Here is a 13,555-nt window from a genome sequence, read left to right as displayed (position 1 = left end):
ACATGTCAATGCATTAAAAGTGACACACTGTTGAGACAACTTTGGTCCATGAAGAGTGTGATCAGACAGCGAATGGAGCTGCTTGTTTTGAGCGGTGATCATGTTTCATGCAGCTCTGTCAAAGGTGAAGCTCCAGTCTTGGCAGTCGGATGACGTGGCTGAAGGTTGCTGGCGGTGCGCCGACAGAGTGTCTTTATTCACCGATGACTCTATCGCTTTCCACGCCGATTGGACGGCGTTCACCACGTGACTCCGCTCAGCCAATCCAGTCCGCCAGCGATGAGCGCTCATGAAGCTCTTACGCCATATGCGTACGAGAGCATCCCTAAAAATTGCCTCTGTCATACAACCAGGAAGAAGGTGGGATAGCCCTGCAAAGCTAACATCCCCAATCTTTCTGCATACTTTCTCCGAAAATAATGGGATCGTCAAGGTGGAAGGTGGCAGCGGCGGCGTTTCTCGTTATCCTGGGCTCTTTATTACCTGTGCACGCAGACGAACATGACCACACGGTAAGACAGCGGTTTGAGAGGCCGATAGAAAAGGGGGAGCCGTGAAAATAATGGACGTTTGTGCTCTGTATAACCTGCTAACTGTAGCAGCGACGGCTAGCAGCAGCCCAGAAAACACAAATACAGACATGACAGGGTTCACAACTCGGCCTGCTGAGTTACATACCGACACTTGGCGAGCTATCAAACACATAGACATTCAATTAGCTAGCTAACTTGGCACCACTTATCGGCCTAAGTGCTTATGGCTAACGTTTGCCTGCTAGCTTGTTAGCACACTGGTGCTCACAAGCTTTCCTTGAGCACCGGCGGAAACTGCACTCAAGACAGCAGCTAGCCAGCGTTAGTTACTTGTTCGACACAATCAAAGCCGCTTTATGATCACGTAAAGCTTTTTAGCCTTCAGCCAAATCTTAAAAACACGATTTATGTAAACGATTTAGCTGAAACACCGGTTAAACGTCAGGGCCTCCAAGTGTTTTTTCTACCTTCTTTGCAATTGTCAGACCCAGGCGCTTCAATTATAACTGGTTACAAAGGTTATAAGGTGTATCATACTATCTTCTTTTCACGGAATATGTCTTTATTATACGTGAAAGGTGGTAAATAAGTGACCGGGTATTGAATTAAAGTTAACTTCCTCGATTGTTGGCAAACATGGCAAACTTGTATGACTTTTTACAGCGTTTCCCGGATGCAGACAGCGTTAACCAAGTCTTTTACATTTTCATTTGTTCGCATGGGTTTGAATGTAATAGCTCTCCTTTTACCAATCAGTTTAAGTGTAAAAGTGATGGTAGCGTTACTTTCAACAAGTCCTACTTCCATTCCTTTAAGCTCTTGTGTCATATGTTGCCATAGCTGTGTTATAACTGTTAATGTGTGCATGTATTTAAAGTCATTCATAATATACAAAGTGAAACCAGTAGGACTTGCAGAACTGGCGCAAGTATGCCGCATTTCACAGTAACAATCTTCACGTTTTTTTCTATGCAGTACACAGATAAGGAAGAGGTAGTTTTATGGATGAACACAGTGGGGCCTTACCACAACCGACAGGAGACATACAAGTATTTCTCTTTGCCCTTCTGTGCGGGTTCTAAGAAGACCATCAGTCACTACCATGAAACACTCGGAGAGGCTTTGCAGGGAGTGGAGTTGGAATTCAGCGGCTTAGACATAAAGTTCAAAGGTATTTTACTGTTACACTTTCACCTGTTCAGCACAAATGAATCCACATGTCACATTCCTATATCTAATAAAAAAATGTGGTATTTATGATCTCCATAGACGAAGTCATGCAGACAACATACTGTGAAATCGACTTGGACAAAGCCAAACGGGATGCCTTTGTGTATGCTATAAAGAATCACTACTGGTACCAGATGTACATAGATGACCTGCCTATCTGGGGTAAGTGATGCTACTTTTTCTATTAAAAAGACCTGTTGATTTCTGCACTTGTCCTGTGTTGAGAGTTGTCCTATCACTTGGTAATTCTGTCGCTTTGTGTCCTCTGTGAGAGTTTTGAGGTATTTATTTACTCTATAGACAACTTGCTGATCTCATGGGGTTACAGTGACAATGGCATCTTGTATATTGATCTCTTCATCTTGAGGTTGGAGTAGTTAAACCAGGTCTTATTCAGGGGTGGGCCTGTCCATTCAGTCTTGGCAAGCCTAGTAGGGGTGTAACTATACTCTGTTATTACGTATCAAGTGGCTTTCTGAAAGGCACTGGAGTCAGTAAATGTGGTGAACTGAACAGTTTTTGTTGAGAAACTGTTGAAAAGTGCAGTGTTCTGGTTTATTATCTGATAGTTTCAGCGTGTGTTCTCCCCACAAACAGTTTTTTTTCATGTGGAGTGATGAATATTTGATGTTAGATGCTGCTAAAAAAACAGATTAGATTAAACCCCATTTTCAAATTATAGTACATATAATAGTATAAACTTAATTGTTGGAGTTACTTTGATTTAATTCAATCTGTATGACACTCCTGGTTTTGGCTCTGATGAAAATGTATCGGCGTGTGACACCAGTTCAACGTGGCAAATCAAACATAGGGTTTTGTCACCGAGTGCAACCCAACACCTTACAGTATTGTTGCCTTCACTTGTTTGAAAAAGCTTGACCGTGGAGTGCTCCCTAATGAGGATATTAATGACTCACTATTCACCTCTCATTACTTACTCTTCTTAAGAATGTCACTCTAACAAGCTGTCGGTGTGATCACTCACATACGTGGTAGCAGTTTGTACAACGTTGCCACCCCTGCAGCTGCTTAAACATGACACAACTGATGTTGTAGGTAGTGGGTGGGGCGCTGATATTTACTCAGACATTTCTCTGTGGTCTATGTTACAATCTTAATGCTTTAATCCCAATAAATAAATATGGACTTTGGCCTAAGATCCGGTTTGCCAGTGTAGTAACTGAACCAGTATGCTTATCATGTCTGAGAAGGTGAGATGTTTGGTCAGAGTTATTCACAAAAAGCTTGCAGCTCAGACTCCACACACTTGCAGCAACTTTAACTACAGTTACTTGAATTAAATTTAGCTCACCTGGTTAAGGTTATAATGCTGCGGGAAAGAAACACTGCTTGTGAATATTAATTGGTGATCCAGAATAATAGTGTGCATTTCTTCCATATTTCCTAACTATTTTATTATCAGAATCTGAGTCACACTCAATAAAGCGGCAAAGCCAAATACAAGAGCATTAACATTACATCTATGCTAACAATAAATTTATCATGTACCTTTCTCAGACAGACCTGAAATAACATGGACTTGATTGAAGGCAACTGTTTTGAATTAGTCTGATTTGCTCAGGGATGAACTTTCACAGAAGCTTCAGCCAAAAAACTCAGTGTACCAGATAATTACAAGCTATGCTGTTGCAAAGTTAACCCATAGCGTTGCAAGTCACCTTTACACAGACACTGATTATTGTTATAAAAGACTCCTGCCTATTTGACCACTTCTGTAAGGACCAGATCTCTAATTCAGTGCATGTCTTTTCTTTTTTTAAGGTATTGTTGGTGAGGCTGATGAAAATGGAGAGGATCATTACCTGTGGACATATAAGAAACTAGAAATTGGCTTCAACGGCAACAGAATTGTTGATGTGAATCTAACTAGTGAAGGCAAAGTCAGACTCGTTCCAAACACAAGAATCGCAATGTCCTATTCGGTAAGTACAAAATGACCACCCTCAGTGGTTTGTGTTTACATGGAAATACGGATTTTATGTCTGTAGTATGTTTTGTCATCTCAACACATTTATTTGTAGTCCGTATACAATGCAAAATAACCTTTCCTTTCACAGGTAAAATGGAAGAAGTCAGATGTAAAGTTTGAAGACAGATTCGACAAGTACCTTGATCCATCCTTCTTTCAGCACAGGGTGAGTCAAATATTATATTTGAGTATTTGGTCTTTCAAGTGCTTCTTCATGCCAGACAAGAACACTGCTGTCTTGTTGTAACAGCTCACTTGTATATAACCCTTCAGAAGGAGCAAGTCAAGCCTTGTACCATGGCAGGTATGATGTAATTGACCTGTCTGGTAACTTTTTGTTGACTTCTCTTGTCCTTCTGCTACTGCGGCAGGAATCCAATGGGACTCTCTGAAAGAAAGTTTGACTGATTTGAAAAGTGACACTTAGAATTCAGCAGCTTACACAGTCAGTGAATGAAAATGATTTTTTCTGCTGATCTGACTTGTACATGAAGCTAAGCTCACTGAAAGCAGGGATTTTTACAAAATGTTATTTGTGGCTCTAAATACCTTAAAACATTTTGAGCAACTATTTTCATTCTAGTTCTGTGTATTTATTTTCAATAAATTTAATGATTCATTTTTAATTCTTGTTTTTAGATCCACTGGTTCTCCATCTTCAACTCCTTCATGATGGTCATTTTCTTGGTGGGTCTGGTGTCCATGATTCTTATGAGAACACTAAGAAAGGATTATGCCAGATACAGCAAAGAGGAGGAGATGGATGACATGGTAAGTTTTAATTCACTTAGAAGTTTGTAACTGACCACAGTGCTTTTTATAGAATTATAATTAGGATTTACAACTTTGGATAACCATGACCTGGATGAATGAGAAACTACACAGACATAATTAGGATTTGTTTTCTTTGAATTGTAGTAAATTGTGTGTTTACATAATGAATTTGTGTATCAACAGGACAGAGACCTTGGAGACGAGTACGGTTGGAAGCAGGTACATGGAGATGTGTTTAGGCCGTCAAGCCATCCGCTGATCTTCTCTTCGCTCATCGGCTCTGGCTGCCAGATCTTCTCAGTCTCCCTCATTGTCATCATTGTTGCCATGGTTGAGGATTTGTATACAGAGTGAGTGATTGTTATAATTGTGGTGTTCAGGTCACATACCTGGCACTGTTTTTTGGATACAATTTCAGAAGGTAAAATTGCTTGATTTGCCAGTCTGACGAATACAAAAATTTGATAATGCTGTAATCATTCATTTAAACAACAAATATGTAATCCATTAGGAAAAAACTCATTTTGAGGTCTTTGATTGCCCACATTTGAGTTTTCTGTCAGACTAACCTTTGTTAGACTGACTGGAGGTAGAAAGTGCAAAAGCTGTCCAAGAAGTATTTGTGTACAAATGTGGGAAAACCAAAGACAAGAATGTAATGATCTTGTGAAGGAAACGAGTGATTTGTTTTTTTTAAAAATCCAGCTCTCTATTGAAATTCATCTCAAAGATCCCCTCCATTAAAAATTAAGCTTTTACCTTGTTAACATACCCATATGGTGTTTTCCCGCATATGAGTAAAATAAGCAGTCAGTGCCGCCGTAGATGAGCATTTCCTCTCAAAAACACATATTCAAACAGTCTGGGTTTCATAGGAAACAAACCTAAGGAACCAGTCCTGTCTACTTCCAGAGTGAAACTTTCTGCATCATTAGTCTTCTTCAGATTCAGTTTCAGTTTGAAGATGTATGTATAAATTGCTCCAGTATTTCAATTTGCTATTCTGTAGTGTAGCAAGTTTGTGTGCTTGAGCTGCAGCAAGTGCTGTAGGGGTGGATGTAGAGACAGGCACAGACCTGATAGTTATTTTAAGGCAGAAAGGGATTATTTTCAAAGAAAAAACTTCTTTATATGCAATTATGTTGCAGATAGATTTTACTAGAAATATGAAATACCAGTTTCAAAGCGAGTGAAGCCCACACAGTAGGAGAGTAATGATCTTTATTTTGCTCAGCTCATACAATTTTTTTGTTCTCTGCAGGAGAGGATCCATGCTGAGCACAGCCATTTTTGTGTATGCTGCAACCTCTCCTGTCAATGGCTACTTTGGGGGAAGTTTGTATGCAAAACAAGGAGGTAATAAATGGAGTACATGCACCATATTCTTGGACACAGACATTTACTGTGATATAAGCTTTCAAGAGCTGTTAAATATCTCATGTTTTTTTTTTGGATTTTGTCTGAATCGTATAGGCAGGAGATGGATTAAACAAATGTTCATCGGGGCCTTTATGATCCCAGCCATGGTGTGTGGAACTGCCTTCTTCATCAACTTCATTGCTATCTACTACCACGCCTCCAGAGCCATCCCATTTGGCACCATGGTGGGTTTTTACACAGCAGCGCCTCCCTGAAAAAAACAGTTATGAAAAACATCCTTGATGTAGGGCTGGGCGATATAGCCTAAAAAAAAAAAATCAGATTTTTTTCACAAAAAATCCCGATTTACGATTTATCCGAATTTTTTTCACCCCCTACCTAATCTCAGCACACCAGAGTCGCAGCTGGAAATGCGCTGCATGTGGCATGCTGGTCCGGTTGCGGTGCGTTTCCCGCTGCGATCCGGTGTGTTTACCCGGAGAGGGCTGCAGTCATTTGCATAATGTAGAATGACTTCTACAAAATGCAAATTGAATGCGGCGTGCGGAGATCCCACGCATCGTGAAACTGTCCTCAAACTTCTAAACTAGGCGTCGGTGACCTAAAACGAGGACAGATTCAGCTGCTGCAGATTAGTTCTCGCCTCAAATGCTTTCAGAAATACTTTTCGCGGATGTGTTTCTTGAAATAAAAGGGAAAATTTGCGGCTGACCCACTGTTTTTATCCGACTTGTCTGCCAGACTGTCCAGCTAAAAGCTCGGTCACATGACTACGTAGCGGCCTGCTATTGCTCAGTGCTGTCATGTGACCATGTTGTGGTCCGCTAGTGACCACCCGCCGTCTGTGCGATTTTCAGATGCGGTGCGTTGCCGTGCAGGAAAATAGCATCTAGTGGACACGTGCCATTACATCACACACACTGAACTACGGGAACCCAGCAGGCAGGCGTTGGTGGCGGATGTTGATGAGAAAATCGATTTTCATTAAAACAAATTGACATCAAGTACAAAGTCGAATTAATCGATAAAATCGATTTATCGCCCAGCCCTACCTTGATGTCTGCAGCTTACAGTAAATCTGTGGCCTGTGTTGTGCTGTGGTTGAAGTTGTATGATGTAGTGCAATCAGTTGTGGAGGAGACGGACAACTAAAGTAATGAGAACAGTATAGAAACTGTTCGGTGCATGACATTTCATCACACTGACTTTTCTAACTGTGCATATATTGCATTTAATGCCAGATGTTTAACATAACATACAGTAATTTTTTAAAAATGCAAAGGCTTTCCTCACTAACTCTTCTGTAATTACAAACAGCTGTTTGCTGGCTCCAAACAGTTGATCAATCATAAGTGTCAAATAAGTGTCCTGAAGAGACACCATTAAAAAGCCATGTCCCTACTGCAGCAGCTAAGCATGTTTGTTCCACAGACCTGGAAACAATCTGGGGAAATTTTCATTTTTTTCTGGCCAAATCTGAAGGTCATCAGATAATAACCACCAGCATGAATGGATTTGTTATAACTCTAATTAAATGAGTGTTGGAGTTGTACCTCAAGATCACACTGTAAGTATTGATAATATGAGAGAGTCAGAAATCACTTACAACGATTTAAACGGACTGTGTTTAATGGACTGTGTCCCAGACATTTCTGGGACACAGTTAAAGGACAGCTGAAATAAGTGATGAAGGGTGTGAAAACAGCCTGGTTGTTGGCTGTAAATACAGACCACCCTGCTGAAAATGAATAATTCTGTCTCCTCTGCAGGTTGCCGTGTGCTGTATCTGCTTCTTCGTCATTCTGCCACTAAACCTTGTGGGAACAATTTTGGGGAGGAATCTGTCCGGCCAGCCAAACTTTCCCTGCCGAGTGAATGCTGTGCCGCGGCCGATCCCTGAGAAGAAATGGTAGGTGTGGTGTGGTGTGACAAAGGCAGGGACACATTAACCTCTGAGGGCGGTCAATTATGAGGAATTATTCTTGGTGACACTGAGGCAAAGTTTCAGACACTGCACAATATGTAAATTAAACAAAACTCTGAAAATGTTGGGTTGAAACTGGCCACTGTGCAGTGAGGAGGTTGTACTTAATACATGAAATACAAAGTGTTGTAGGGCTTGTTCTCAAGTGTTAGTCAGCTTTGAAATGTAAAAATGGCTTCACTGTCTGCAGAAACTCTTTCAGGTCATAAAAAATAGCAAAGCAATAAACTGTGGATGTATTAACATTTACAACCTTGTGCCAAACACTGTGGCCTGCTGCCAAAAGGAAAAGGTAGAAGTGACTTAAGGCCACTGTCTGACTTTGCTTACATTTCCAATCTGCCTACATTTTCCTTCTCATAACACAGTAAGTCATGTATCCTTAGCCTGAAGGGCGAAGCTGACATGAACACTCATGGATATGCAGTCAGTTGTCCAATCTTGTGTTCTCTCAGGTTCATGGAGCCGGCTGTCATCGTGTGCCTTGGAGGAATCCTTCCATTCGGTTCCATTTTCATAGAAATGTAAGTCCATACAGTGACACTGAAGGCTTTGGGTGTTGCAGTTTGATCCATGTGTTGACGTGTTTTCTGAACTTGTTTGTCAGGTACTTCATCTTCACGTCTTTTTGGGCCTATAAAATCTACTACGTGTATGGCTTCATGATGCTGGTCCTGGTCATCCTGTGCATCGTCACTGTGTGCGTCACCATCGTGTGTACGTACTTCCTGCTCAACGCCGAGGACTACAGATGGTAAGCCTACTCAGATCTCTGAAAAATAAGCCACAAAGTAAACGCATTCTCATCCTACTAACATTTTTGACATTTACTAATGTGCGTAGATGTTTCTGGGGAAAAATACTGACCTCAATTTTTTTTCTGATCCCTTTTTTCCAGGCAGTGGACCAGCTTCCTCTCTGCTGCATCCACTGCTGTTTACGTTTACATGTACTCCTTTTACTACTATTTCTTCAAAACCAAGTGAGTATTAGACTTTATTAATCTAATTTAATGAAATCCCACTAGAGGCAAAAACATATTAAAATGAATGAAAAGCAAGATCATGTCGGGAAACTACAATGGTTTTATTCTTTTGTATTTCAGGATGTACGGGCTGTTTCAGACATCCTTCTACTTTGGCTACATGGCTGTGTTCAGCACTGCCCTAGGAATCATGTGTGGTGAGTGCTGCTTGATTTAGTGCTTAGCAGAAACACCAGATACAGTGGGAAACTGTTAGCTTAGCCCAGAGACTGGAAGCAGGCAATTATTAATAAAATTCAAGTTTTATAAACATCAGATTTAGTTTTCAGTGCTTAACAAACACTACCAGTCAATGGTTTGGACACACATTCTCATTCAATGGTTTTTATTTAATTATTTTATACATTGTAGATTAATACTGAAGACATCGAAACTATAAAAGAATACATATGGATTATGTTGTAAACAAAAAAAAAGTTAATCTTCAGTATTTTTTTTTTTTTTAAACTTTTGACTGGTAGTGTATGTAAAACAAATATTTTGGGAAGCTGATAACTGAATATTAGTAGCAGTCCTTCAGTGTTTTTGTGCAAGAACATTTTTGCAATTTTCTCTTCAACCTCTCAATATTTCCTTTGCAGTTTGCTTGTACTTTTAGCTACACAAATATGTACTAAATGCCTCATAAACTGCAGTTCAGTTTAATTAAAAAAAGTCACCCAAGAGCAAGAAGGATTATTTTTCTGGCAGTCAAAAATCAGGAGATGGAAACCTAACAAATGTAGAAGTGTTCGCAGCCATGGGGGAAATATTATAGCAGTTGGCAACAATATATCATTGGAACCGCTTTGTAGTGTGACAGAATTAAACGGGGAATGCTTAACATTAAGTTAGATGCTAAAAACTGGCTTACTGAATTAAAGCAATGTATGATACAGAGAGGAAGTGGTCAAAGGGACATGAAAGTCATTGAGATGGATGTGGAAATATTAATCCTTTTTCACACATGGGATACATACCACTGCTGGTGTCATCAGTCTAGTAAAATGACGGCATACACTCAGATGATTGACTTTTCATTCAGACGTAGCCAAGACAGAGATGATATTTGCCATACATACCAAATTGAACATCAAGATTCAAGGATCTGCTAATTAACAAAGGACTGAACCTAAACTATTACCAAGTATATCAAACTGTCCAAATACCAGTGGATAGCCTAAAATCAATATTCACAAAACAAGTATAGAAGTCGATGACAAAAGTGGCAACTAAAAAAGCAGTCAGAGAGCGCAGTACTCCGCCAAGGCTGCTCAGTCGTATCATTTCCGACAGCTGAAATCTTGAAAAAATTTGTGGCAGATATCACAGCACTATAGAATGTGGCCATTTAATATAGATGTACACACAAACAAAATGACCTTACCCTGAGCACAGACGTGTTATGCTTGTGTACGTTATGTACAGATACCGTATCGCGGGACCTAAATATGTAGCGGGTGGGATGGGACTCAGAAACACCCCCACAATTTAATCAATTGTCCCTTGTATCATTTCTGACTGATAAGTCCACAGTGGTGGATTTGTAGTAGGATCATAATCATGTGATCGTCAGCAGGCAGCTGACGTAGTGTTCACTTGTCAGAAATCTTTAACAAATCCATGGATCCAGATTATAAGCTGCATGACTGCCAAAATCTAATCACTAGGTCCTTGTGTCATTTCTGACCTTCCCTGGAAATTTCATCCAAATCCGTTGGTCTGTTTTTTTTAGTAATGTTGCTGACAGACAGACAAACCAGCGCTGATCGTCACCCAACTCCACCGTTCCTTGGCGGAGTAATAATGTTACCACAAAGACAGTAGAAGTCACCTGAGCAACTGTCTCTGTGACCACACTGGACCCTTGTGCCTGTCTGTTATTACAACTGACTTCAGACTTGATCCAATTTGAAAGTGATATTTAAATGTTTAATAGATCTGACCTACTACGTTTTTGACTTTTACAGAAAAGTGACCTTAGTGCTCGTTCGGACGTGAAACCAACACATTACGATGCTGTCAGTTCATGTCTGAAAGGGTCTTTATGCTGCAGATGATGTTATGCTGTCATGTACATAATGGAGTGTTCCTCTGAACGCTGTATAAGTGCAGGAGACGGCTGCTCTGAGTTAAAACATTCCATAAAATCTGAAGTGTTCAGACTTCTCTGTTAAAAAAAAAACAAAACATGATGATGAAGTTAAACTCCAAATTCATTCAGATTAAGGTGCCAGACGTCTTAAGTGTTTTCCCTTGTGGAGTAAAGCAGACTGCATTTGACTCAGACCCACTCAAAATGCAAAAATGTGTTAATGCTACAAGTTCTATCGTATTTCCCACTTCTGTACATACAGGTAGCTCTTGCATGAAGCCCATTACCTTTTTAGAGAAACTTCCTTTTTCTACATCAGTTCTTCAGCTTTAAGTGCAGTTAAGTAGTCTCCTTTCCTCCACCAGCTGCAAGCCAAACTCATTTTTCAGCTGAAAGAGTAATAAGCTAAGGCTGACACCCATGTACCTCAGAGCACCTTTGTGGAGCTTTCTCTGATCTGTACCAGCTACTAACATGGTGCCTCCTGGGTTTTCCTGGTGTCTGACTGCTCATTTTGTAGATGAGCTTTTCCCTGCTTTAAACCTTTATTGGATACCCTCACCAGTAATCACTCTGTCCTCTGACGGATTTACCTGCAAAGTAAGAGCAGAGTGTGGAACTGTCATCCTAAAAGAATCTCACTTTTGCTTTCCAGGTGCCGTCGGTTACATGGGAACAAGTGCCTTTGTGAGGAAGATCTACACAAATGTGAAAATTGACTAAGAAGCGAAGCAGCTACACAGGGATGTAAACGGATTTGCCTACGCGTATTCTGAAAGACGACAGGCACAAGTCATTCTTTAATACTTTTCTTTCTTGCAAAGAGATTGTGAGAATCTCACTTTGTACAATGTAGTTTTTTCCATTTTCTGAATGAAATTCAACGCCGCAACTCAAAGTGAACAAGGAGGAAATCTGTGGAAGAGATATCAAACACAAGGTTCTGTTTTTATCAGTTGCTTTCAAACAAACAAACGTTTGGGCAAATGTTAAAGGCTGACATGGCTTCTCGTTTCCAACCCAGTCCCACCTGAGACCAGAGAACATAAATGTTTATTGATGGAATAGTGTAGCTCTCTTCAGTGAAGAGGCCTAAGTGTATTGAAAGCCTTTGTTCTGTTGTGTCAGAATATTGGAGAGTTGGGTTCGTGTTGACTTGATTTCTATTTTGTATTCTTGCAGTCAAAATATCTTTACGACACATGACAGTAGTTTGTTCCTATTTGCTTCCACTGCAAAAATTGATCTGAAAACTGTCACCATTCAATGATCATTCCCCCCATTTTGACAATTCTTAATTCCCCGTTACTGCAACAATCCATCCAGTCAACATGAGATTTTAGTCCTGCTGTAGTTTACTGTACAGACAAGAGCAGAGGGACTGATCCACAGTTGGGGTACAGTAAGAACTGATTTTTAAATGGATGTTTGAACTGGTCCCATTTCCCCGTTTAGTCTTATGTTTTCTTAATGTTTGGGTTTGAATGAAGTCTACTTGTAAAGATAATATATGGATGGGGGGGAGTGTATATAACCTTAATAATGTACCTTTAGATGTAGATCCCAAATGTATTTTCGTTGTACAGATTTACTACAGGGTGTTTTTTTTTAAATGAATCCTTCAGTTGAAAACAAAAAAATGACATTTTTTTTTTTTTTTTTTTTTTGTTTGTTTGTTTGGTGCTTGGGGTGGGGCTGGTGGCGCTGTTACATCTTGCCTGATATTGCATGAAGTTTTCACCAAACCATCTGATCATCAAATTCCACTTCTGTCAGCGCTGTCAGTTTTTATTTTCTCCTTGTGAGCATCTTCTCAGTCGCAAAATGTAAAATTTTAAAAAAAAAAAAAAAAAAAAAAAAAAGGTACATTTTGATGACTTGTAGACCTGCTTATGGACGTGTTTTATTTTGATTTCATATATTATTTAAAGCTTTAAAAAGGCTCTACATCTTCTGGTAAGCCATGTCCCTCATGTCCTTTCTGTTGCCTAACCTGAAACATCATTTGTGAATGTCAGAAGGAATGAAGCAGTTGCTTTGTTTCTGCAAACATACTGTACAAAGTGAAGTTTATGTACACTTAAACGTAGATGTTTTCATAACCACACACAGTGCTGCGGAGTGTTTCAAACGCTTTTTTCCATTTTGTGTAAATACAGTATGTACCCTACTTGTATGAGAAGTGGCAATGCCTTTTTTTTTTTTCTAATTTCCAGTTCTCCCCCACTGAAGTTGAGTTTGGCACCTCATGTTGTGTACCAATGTCTAATTAGACATTTTGAACCTGCATATTAACTTGCTGTAAAAAGAGAAAATAAACATGTTTATGTACAGGGGTTATTCAGTGTGGTTTTGATTTTGATGGGAATGATAGTGTACTGCAATTACTACAAGATGGTAGTATTACAGTCACAGGACCACACAGTCATAGTTCTTTAAAAAATAGAAGTTTTACTGATATATATGTAATCACTTTAGATATGTTTAGGATTTTTTGGAAGATTTTTACTCATTTTTTGAAAATATTTACAAGAATTTTCTT

General features: G+C 39.7%; 1 protein-coding gene across 1 annotated transcript; it reads left to right on the top strand.

Moving 5' to 3' along the window:
• The first annotated feature begins 327 nt into the window (after positions 1 to 327).
• On the top strand, positions 328 to 13,349 carry tm9sf3 (transmembrane 9 superfamily member 3). Its single transcript, XM_023277135.3, has 15 exons — positions 328 to 512; positions 1,509 to 1,704; positions 1,803 to 1,925; positions 3,549 to 3,709; positions 3,845 to 3,922; positions 4,396 to 4,527; positions 4,714 to 4,880; positions 5,792 to 5,886; positions 6,004 to 6,134; positions 7,680 to 7,819; positions 8,350 to 8,418; positions 8,502 to 8,648; positions 8,793 to 8,876; positions 9,000 to 9,076; positions 11,669 to 13,349. The coding sequence occupies exons 1-15, from the start codon at positions 420 to 422 to the stop codon at positions 11,734 to 11,736; spliced, it is 1,761 nt and encodes a 586-aa protein (XP_023132903.1). The 5' UTR covers positions 328 to 419; the 3' UTR covers positions 11,737 to 13,349.
• Positions 13,350 to 13,555: the final 206 nt, after the last annotated feature.

Source organism: Amphiprion ocellaris, chromosome 16, assembly GCF_022539595.1.
Source record: "Amphiprion ocellaris isolate individual 3 ecotype Okinawa chromosome 16, ASM2253959v1, whole genome shotgun sequence".
Classification (NCBI taxonomy): Eukaryota; Metazoa; Chordata; class Actinopteri; family Pomacentridae; genus Amphiprion; species Amphiprion ocellaris.
This window is presented reverse-complemented; position numbering and strand designations above follow the sequence as displayed.

What these genes read in the sequence shown, in the direction of transcription:
- tm9sf3 (XM_023277135.3), top strand. Translation starts at nt 420, where the DNA reads ATGGGATCGTCAAGGTGGAAGGTGGCAGCGGCGGCGTTTCTCGTTATC. An exon ending in CAGACGAACATGACCACACG is followed by an intron (nt 513 to 1,508) that starts GTAAGACAGCGG and finishes TTTTCTATGCAG; the next exon opens with TACACAGATAAGGAAGAGGT. An exon ending in CATCCTTCTTTCAGCACAGG is followed by an intron (nt 3,923 to 4,395) that starts GTGAGTCAAATA and finishes TCTTGTTTTTAG; the next exon opens with ATCCACTGGTTCTCCATCTT.